Source organism: Limanda limanda, chromosome 8, assembly GCF_963576545.1.
Source record: "Limanda limanda chromosome 8, fLimLim1.1, whole genome shotgun sequence".
In the NCBI taxonomy this organism is placed as follows: Eukaryota; Metazoa; Chordata; class Actinopteri; order Pleuronectiformes; family Pleuronectidae; genus Limanda; species Limanda limanda.
The window spans coordinates 19,919,223-19,929,342 of NC_083643.1; the positions used below are offsets into that span (position 1 = coordinate 19,919,223).

Consider the following 10,120-nt stretch of genomic DNA (forward strand, 5'->3'; position numbering starts at 1 on the left):
TAATGTTATGTTTGGACTAGGCCCATACAAAGCCTCCTCCTGCCAGTTCAAGCTAACAGCACTTGACTCAAAGGAACATCACTGCCCCCCCCAGATAACATTGACTTTGGAGAGCAGGAGGGGCCAGCACCCAGACCCCCCCCCCCCCCCCCCTAAGTGTGACTTAGGGATCTCACAGTCAGGCTGTTGCGCCTCCATCTGGGCCCCTGAATTAAACATCAGCTAGGCAGATGGGCGCCCTGGCTCTCGAGCTCCGAGGACCAGGAACTGAGGCCAATTAACCCGTGCCCGGTCTATTCAGACGTTACTTTGTAGCCAATTAACAGGGCATGTTACAGAAGGGGATTAGGAGGGATGATAAAATGATTGGGCTTGATCGGACAAAGGGAAAAATACTGACTGAAAGAAGGACTTTGACCTCTGCCATTAATGCAGTCATCATGAACTAAGTAAATACATAAAACCTGTACTGGATAATAAAAATAATGATAATTTAGTTTACTTCTGCTTCCCTAAAGATTCCAAGGGCAACTACAACATTTACTTGCAGTAATAAGAGGATAACCGAGCCTATTTTATTGAGCAGATGAATCCTGGACTTAGAAAATATTACCCTGACACAAGACATTGTCACATTTTATCTCTATCATCAGACAGTAGTCTGTCTTCACTGCAGCACAGTTCCCCTTCAGTAACTCTGACGTCCTTCTGGTGTGAGGAAAGACTGCATATGAGAAGAGGACAGGAAACAGTGAATTGCAAGAGCAGAAGGGAACTGAATCAGGAATCAGTTGTTTTCTTGTACTACTTCACCAGATGGAAGTGACCACAGATGTGACCTGCTGTACTAATCTACTGTTTATTTTATATTGTTATTATATATTTCCTCTCAAGGAAAACAATGATGGTAATGATATCACTGATTTTATCATGCTTACATCAGGTAATTTAGTTTTTATGGAACGGTTTCACAAATGTCCCTGGAAAATATATATGAAATGCATTTTTATAGTGTAGGAATTAGTGATGCATTTTTCATTTGCTCCAATATGTTGAATTTGAAATGAAACCCTTTCTCTGAGGTTTAAGTGCTGATCAGTGACGAGCTATTAGTGGAAGGAAAGAGTAGCACACTTTATGAGAACTGATCCAATTCCTGTAAATGTAAGTACCCTCAGTGTGCAATTTAAAGTCAGTGATTTCTTGATTCTTAGGAAGTTTTCACACCTGAAAGTCACAACCAAAGTGCATGCCTTTGTTTCACATTTAATTTAGTGAATTTAAAGAGTTTAGTTTGACCTACGTCCTGTCATCACTACTTGCGTCGGCTACATATAGATTGGTTTTTGTAGACAGCCTTGTGTTGTCTATTCAGGTATTTGATTCTCTAACTTTTTTGAATAAAGTTATTATGGTATTACCACCAGCAAAATGAACACCCTCGTAATTTTTAAAGTTAATTTGTTGTAGGCAAAGAATACAAGCATTCCTCCTGACAACCCCTTCCACTTCTTTTTCTTCTTCTATTGTTTAATGCCGTGTCAACCTCCTGGTTCTTTTGTGAAAGTGCTTGTAGTCCCCTTTTAATGTAAATACAAAGTGCTGAATCACAGAAGCAAAACAAAACTGTCCTAAAACATTCAAAATGTCCTGTAAAACACTGAGGTGTGTATTCAAGTTAGTTATCAAAAATGTCCATGTTCATGTAAATTTACTCATAATTTGCAGTGATTTATTATTGAAATGTGTTTGTTTTGTCAGAGTTTCATAGGAACCAGTTGGATCATTACTAAACAAAGAAACCTACACTATGAAAGAAAATAAATCTGATAAATGTTTTCTTTTTCTCGCTTCATTTATCTTCGGCCGGTTCTGCTGACACAACTGCAGTGGATGCTGAAATTGTAAAAAGCTGGGTGATGGAACTTCCAGCTGACGACCCGTGTTGCATTTCTGTTTACGCTTTGTTTTTGTGTTTGCTGGCAGGTCCTGCAAGTGAAACTGGTGTTGCAGACCTTGATCAAAAAAGGTCTCGAGTGGGGACAAGCAGGGGTGGACTGGCCATCTGGCATACCGGGCATAATCCCGGTGGGCCGTTGACCCAATGTGGGCCGGTCTGGTCCGCTATGTTGTTGTTTTGTTTTTTTCCTCTTCTTCCTCTCTAAATTCCCTCCAATTGGGCCGGCCAATTGGCTACAGAGGGCTAGCAGTGTGTTGCCAGCATCGACACATATTATTGGTCTATTGTTTGTCATTGTCAATCAATCATGGGCTGACAGGCTCAGAGAGCCCTGACAGTGCTGTCAATCACAACACAAACCAGGGTGGGGCGGGACCTCATGGCATTGGCGGTGGGAGTCGCGGGACGGGCTGCTGCTGAAACAGAAACTTAAAATGGATAATAAGAGTAAAAAACGCATCGGGGAAAAAAAGCAGAAGTCTCTGGAGGTGGAGGCTGCTAAATGTGCCAAACTGACGGACCTATGTGGTGCCGGGTTCACCAGCCCAGCAGCAGCAGGTGCGCCGGGAGACGAGCGAGGAGGACTCGACAATGATGAGCGAGTGGAGGCAGACATGTGAGCGCGCATTTTCAATTTTCAATACATTCTCCAAACTGGCTCGTTACTTGAGCAGCGGAGGTTGGCGTCGCACGCCTCTACCGACGGCGCACCTCTCTCTCTCTCTCTCTCTCTCACTCGCTGCCCCCTCCCTCCTGAGATGTGCAGGTCCCGGTGGCGTGTTTGCAGTCGGGGGGGGGCAGCGCGAGAGGTTGGTCTATCCCTCCGCAGGTTCACCTTCAGAAATCTTGTTACGACTTTTACTTCCTCTAGAATAGGATAAGAGATAGTGTCTTATTTTGTGTGCCTATAGTATAGTGGTTATACTGTGGTTTATTAATGTTCTTGGGCAGACACAAGAGGCACTTGTTTATAGTTAAATAGAAGTTCAGATGCACTGGTCCATTACTATTTGAACCTCAGCATCTAGGGTTCAAAATTGGTAAAATTATACATTATATGCATATTGTTGTTGTAATTTTTCAGTCAGTTGAGATAAATCTTGAGGAGAAACATTTTGGGTTGTTTTGTGTCTGTATAGACCTACTATAAAAAGCACTTTGCATTTTTAATTTTAGTTCTTGTACTTTTGATACTTAAGTACATTTCAACACCAGATACTTTTGATACTTAAGTACTTTTAATATGAGCTACTTTAAGACATTTAGAAGACATAAGTTACGTCAATTTAATGGCAGATGTGCTCGGCTAATTATGTGGGCCGGTCTGAGCCAAAAAATGCCCGGGCCGTTTTGTTCTCCCAGTCCAGCCCTGGGGACAAGGCTCGTGTCAGCTGTGATATAAAACTCGAGCTTGCCGTACGTCTGCTCACCTCCTCTTAAACCTCTATCTGTGAACATTGTTTACTAGGAGTTCATTGCATTTAGCACTGGACACAGCCCTCCTCCGAATAGCTAACATTTTACATCAATCTATTCCCTCGGGGGAGGAAAAAGTGTAATGCTGGTGAAACCGAGAGAAACAGGTGTTCTTCTTGCTGTGGGTATCTTTGAAGGTGTTGAGAGTCGCACAAAGAGTGTGAATCACTGCTAATTGCATGAGATTATAGTTGTGGGGTGTAATATGAACTCATTCCAGTGGAGCTTGAGCCAACACAGTTACAGACACAGTGTTGAGTTGGTTGAGGATGGCATGAGTTATGGGATGATGTTGGTTTACTGGAAACGCTGCAGGGGATTTACTGAAAGTTTACTTGATTGCAATGTTTGGACTGCATTCAAATGTAAATTGTTTATTTTATAACATGTTCACTCAAGTTTCAGACATGGGAGCCTCTGTTTTTGTCTTTAAAATTAAATCAACTGTGGCTTAGAAGGAGATACTGTATATTGGAATAATGTGATATAAATTTTAAATGACAGCATTGCCACTGTCTCTAATTACAAAACACAATCACTCTATAGTTAAGCTACTCAGCAGAGGCCATCAAAAGAAAAGTGTTTACAACAGATATTAAAACGAGGGGGTGGCCTCTCATTGTTCCTTGACTCAATCTATTTAGATCCAACAAAAAAACAAAAACCAATAACTAGGCTAAATCATGGAAAAGCCAATGTGGGAAATACCTGACGTACAGTCCATTGTAAAACTACCTTAATGCATTTCAATACATTCATATTCAACATTGTGTATATTGTATATCGGAAATATTCTAAGGTGATTTGCTGACTGAGTTTTGTTTTCAAAACTCATATTAAGCCATAACACACAGTTCTTTTTCATGTAGTCTCTTTTTAAGTCACATTTAAACAGAATATGTTAAATGAGTTCAGTTTGATGCAAGATGTAGGGTTAAAGCTTAAAGTGATTCAATAAGGATGAATTAAAGCTGCATTTAATCAAATCTGAACGCTCAGAGAACAAGAGTTGCCTCTGAAGATTATGAGCATCATATCTGTGGCCGCCTGACAAATGTCCAACACTGACCATTGTTTTGTTCTTGTTGCTTCTTTGTTCGTGTTGGTTCGTGTTTGAATCACCGGTAACTGAGGAAAACATCTGCGTTTCAGCTGCTTCACTTGCTTCACCAGCCACTCTGTCACTTTTAGCCTGGGCAGGTACTTTATAGGCTGGTTCACATTTAGCTTGTTTGAGCTTGTTTGCTGTAATTCTCAGTGGAAATACTGGTGACGTTGTCATAGTTCTACCACTAAGCTCTGACAGGAGTTAAAGAGTCTGACTGGCAGGCAGAGTTTTGAGTGGCGTGTGCAAACCAGTTCCTTAACAATGACTTGACTTGATTCTAAAACAAACCTGATTTCAGAGGGAAATATTGTACTTTTCACTCCACTACATCTACTTCAGCTACAAGTTACAGTACTTGATTATTGATACAAAATAAATATATAAAATACAATAATGAAAAATAAATTATGACATAGGCAAAAAATTCAAATCACACAAATGTTATGTGTATAGCCCATATTCACTTTCATATTCTATGTGCTAAGTTATTTTGCTTTTGCTTATTTTGTCAAATTTTTAAGTCTTATAAACTTGTATTAGAGTATTTGTTACTATTTGTAAATAGTAAGTAATAAACCACAAAGTGAGTAATCTAAATGTTGTCTTATTGTTATTGTTGTGTATGAGTTATGAATGACACATTAGTTCAAGTGTGTTTAAAAATATAAGTAAAAGTCATATGGTGTTTAGCGATACTTTGGCCATCAGCTCAAGCCTGGAATCATCACAGTTAGTTACGTACATAAGCCGCAGATTTCTAAACACATGTTATTGAAACACAGGAGCGGAAACTGGGAGTTGACACATGACTTGAATCGTCTTCTGAGAACTGAAAGTAGACTCTTGGCTAATAGATGTTCCTTCCTGCTGAAGAGTCCCTTCTCTTGATGTTTGTCACTTGTGTGCCACTTATATTTTGGATCGCCAGTGGGAGTTCTCATCTTCACAGGACGGCATCTCGATCACTGCTTGAGTAGATTAGATAAGGATAGTTTAACGCTCAAGTGATTGATTGTTCCTAACAAATTTCCTGTCATCATTCAGAAGGGACATCTTGGGCTCCCCTGGGTTATCATGGCGTGTTTTGCTGTGATTATTCTGTCTGGATTCATCAGCATCTCAGCAGCAAAGGAAACATGTGATCGCTATGCTGCAGTTGGACAGAGTCGGACTCTGACTCTTGACTTTAAAGGACTGGAAAACAAAAATGCGCTGAAATGGTCTCACAATAATAAGACCCTGTTTCTCAGAGATGGACGAGGCAATGTGTCTGTCGGAAAGAAAGGGGACGTTTCTGCAACCGGATCTCTTGAGCTGAAGAACCTGCAGTTCTCCGATGCTGGCGTTTACGAAGGAGAGGTGCAGTCTTTCAAAAGACCTTTGCCGAAAACATGGAGAGTCTGTGTGATGGACAAGGTGTCAAAACCTCAACTAACTTATGTGTGTGACTTGAAGTCCAGCACTGTTAATCTAAACTGCAATGTATCCAGGCCTCAGGATTTGGATTTCTCATGGATGCTCAATGACAAGTCGTTAACAGGGGGAAGACAAACGTTGGGCGTACCGATTCCACTGTTGAAAGAGCAGAGGAGCTTCACATGTAGCGTGGCGAACAGAGTCAGCAAGGAGAGGAGTGACGCTGTTCGTCCAACCTGCCCAAGTATGCTTTGTTTATCACCCAAAACAGTTGTGGCAGCGGTCGCAGGAGGAGTGAGTCTGATTCTGTTTTTGATCGTCATCATCGTTGTATTATGTTTCTACTACAGATGCAACAAGACTCAAAATGGACTCAGGGAGAAATGGGTAATCAGAATGCTTTCTCTAAACATGCTAGAGCGGGACTCCATCAGCCCAGATTATGAGACCATGAACCCGGCTGAGAACCCTCCTCCTCCGAGCCCTAAGCCTATACCGAGAGCATGTTACCAGAACGTTCCTCCGCCCGAAGCTCAGCCTGGAAACGGCCCTGTGCAGCTGTCCAACATCGCTGAGAGACAACAACCTTCGCCTGTGCCGAAGCCGAGGACCAAGACAACAAATATCGGAATGTTTCTCCCTCAATAAACTTTCAGCGACAACGAAAAAAAGACATTTGTGGCTTAAAAACATACAACTTAAAGTTTACATTTTAATTTTGCCTAGTCTTTATCGCTGTATCAAAATTTTTGTAGGAGTGATGGGTAAAATGTTTATAAATATGTGGCGAAATTATATTTCAGAATAAAAAAGATTTTGTGTAAAAAAAATATGGTGCAGTAGATTGAGGATGGGGAGGTTGTTCTGTATTTTTATATATTTTTTTTTATTTTTTTTATTAAGGTCCACAAATCGAAAACCAAAGTCTTGTTCTGTCTTTCTAACTTCCTGAATCGTGTCTGTGACACTCTGTCTGAAACTCACAACATTAAGTTGAATTAGTTAACATAATTTAATAAAACAACAAGAGAGTGTAGAGTTTAGCTTCTCAAACAAAAGTAAATTGTATATTGATTGGGAACTGTAATTTCACCACCTTAGTTGCTTCAGTGCCTGTTTCTGACTGCAGGTTTGACTGGCTAAAAATAAACTGCAGTGTTGTCATGAGGACACATCTCACAGTGACTCATGTGGCTCGTTACCTCCACCAAAAACTGAACGGATTACCACAACATTTGGAAGGAGGCAGTATAGCTCAGGGAATAACCCATTACATTTTGGTGTAGATCTGGATTAGGTGGAATATTTTTGCAATATTCATGTTTTTCCCGATTTCTTTAATATAAAGTAGGGGATTTTTCAACATCTACAAGTTTTTTTCTGCTAAATAATTCATGGGTCTTTTAAAATAGTTTAAATAGATTCGATTCAACTAATTCTTGGTTTTGTCCTTTTTATGAAATTTAACAAAAATGATAAAGGAATCTTAAACACTTTGTTACTTTGTGAATTTGGTTAATATGAGACACCTTAGCTTCAGTCTGTTTATTTCCTGTTCCAACAAAATCTAGTCAACAGGACTTTTACCATAGGCGTAGCATGGAGTCACATAAAGGGGCGGGGCCAATGGCAACTTGCATAATGGTTATAAATCTGTCATAAATAAACAGTGTTAATAATGTTATCAAAATATAATAGTTTGTGATATATTCAAGCAGCAAAATATGAATTTAGTTGTGTTTTAGTTCGTTTTTTTAGTTGTCCCACTTTATCAAAGATCACTGATAATGTGGGACGTCATGCGTTGGGTAATCTGTGACAGTCATTTAAGTTCTCTAAATGGGGAAAATATGTATTTCAAGACTTCCTGAAGTTAAAAATAGACAAACTCATGAGATGTAGCATATGATCTGTCGTTGTCAGACAGGAGTAACTGGTAAACTTAGTCTGTCCCTGTCCGTTTAAACTGATTGTCTGGTTAACTAACTAGCACATAATTCAGCTCTCTAGGACAGCGATGATCCAAAAAGCACAGATGAGTTTCTGTCCTGTTATCTGCAGCCATTGGTTTCACTAAAACAGTTTGTAAAACAGATATCAGAATAAGTCACAGAAGTCAAAATTGCAAAAAGAATGTATGAGTAGTATGAGTAGAATGAAATTGACACAAATAGGAAAAGAAAACATAAACAAGACTTTATCTCTTACCCAAGATAGTTTATCCAGTAATCTTTTTTTTTAATGAGCAGGTTTCCTGTAATATAACCACACTGAGTGTTTATATATATATATATATATATGGCTTGTTATAAATAGAGTTATAATGAATGATCTTTACATCTCTTTTTGTATGAAACCTACATTAAGCAGCTTTTCCGTGTCAAACGCGGCCCCTTTGTGCCTCTTACACGTCAGGAAAAAAATCAATAGAGGGATGGATTAGCTAAGGCAAATATCTGTTATCTCCGATGGGTAAATGGTAATCCACACATGAAAGTGTTTGCTCTCTCGCCTAATGCTGTGTGACAGCCACACAATGGAATCCCCCTGAGCGTCATCGCCTAAAACTTACAAGCCAATGTCATCTTTTGTCAGGGCCCCCGCTCCACTCCTGCTCCCTTTACATGGCTGAAATTTCAGTCCAGCCGGCAGGGATTTGGCAGTAAAGCTGGTATCTGCTCCTGGAACAATGTCATTTGTCTTCCTTGAGAAACACTGAGACTTGGCTGGCAGCGTGCCGAGTCACTTCCCCTAGCCAGCTAAAAGTGTACACGATATACATAGACATACACATGCACCTACATCGGCATGTTGTGTTCTCACACACATTTTACACATGTAACACACAAGATAAGGCGTTCCATGGTTAAACTTAATGAAATACATCTCATACGTCTTTGCTTGATCTGTCCTGGATAAGGAGGGAAATACTTGTGAAATGTGTTTAATCAGTGGCTCTTGGAGTCTAGAGGATTTACCCTTTGATCTTTGGAGTGTGTGTGTCCAGGAAAAGGGTCAATTATCCATGGAAGGTATTTATACTCATGTCAGATCATTCCTGTTACAGGTCTTTAGTTGTCATGTGCTGCCAAGTCTGGGGGAACATGAAAAAAAACAATCAGGGAATCAGAGGTCAGCCAGAACCGTGGCCTTTTTCATCAGATTTGTCTGAAAACACAGAGATGATTATGACCGTTTAGCATTCTTCAGTCAACATGACATCCTTTGACCTCAGGCCTTTTTCTGAAAATTAAACCAGACAAAGCTATGAGTATGTTAAACGGTAAATGGACTTGTTTTTCTAGTTTTAACGACCACTCTAAGGACTTTACAGTCACATTGGCCCATTCACACCAGCATTCATACAGTGACTTTATATATAGATCATCTGCATCCATCATAAGCCGTTTTCATACATTAACTCCGGAGCACCCAATTTGCTCTTTCACACATGAGGAACACAGCAGGAGATTGTCTGGGTCAAACATGCTAACAACTGTAAAATGTACGAAACATTCAGGCGAGGGGGGGCGCCTGGATAGAGCAGGCATTCCCGTGCAGACATCACATGTTTTGTTTTACAGCACATCAACGTCGGCATCGACCCTCATCGCCAAAAGCTTTCGAATATCGTTGTCTTTCCAAGTTGACATATTTATCTGTGTATGGGTCTTTTTGATCATAAGCTAGTTGTATTTTAATATATATTTTTTTCAGTTTTGCTTCTGTTGTGTGTCACCAACACTCGCTTGTAGTGATCATTTGGTATTCACGTGATTCTGTTATTATAAAGAATAAATACACAAACCACAGTACAAGTAGATACAAAGGTCATAACTTAAGTGGATTTTTATCGTGAGTTTACCAACCAACCAACCAAATAAAAACTGAAGACAGCTGTAAATTAGAAGGGATTTTCCCAGCCCTGTCTTCATCAGCGGAGCAAACACATGAAATCATGGAAGATTAAAGCCAGGACCTTCCAACTAGAGGACTTTTGGTTTGAGAACCCGAAAACTACATGTTGCTCACACAAATGATGCACAGGCTGAGAATCGTCAAGGACAGGTCACCTGACATTTTAGTTGATATGAAGTATGTGTAAACCACAAATGAATGACCACACATCCTGCCTTCGGAAACGTAGTTACGGGTTTTAC

The 10,120-nt window shown here is 40.1% G+C and overlaps 1 protein-coding gene across 1 annotated transcript; it reads left to right on the forward strand.

The window, feature by feature from the left end:
• The first annotated feature begins 5,485 nt into the window (after nucleotides 1-5,485).
• Nucleotides 5,486-6,741, forward strand: LOC133009492 (T-cell surface antigen CD2-like). The gene has a single exon (XM_061077006.1). It carries the CDS (start codon nucleotides 5,619-5,621, stop codon nucleotides 6,606-6,608), a length of 990 nt encoding a protein of 329 aa, XP_060932989.1. The 5' UTR covers nucleotides 5,486-5,618; the 3' UTR covers nucleotides 6,609-6,741.
• The last annotated feature ends 3,379 nt before the right edge of the window (nucleotides 6,742-10,120 follow it).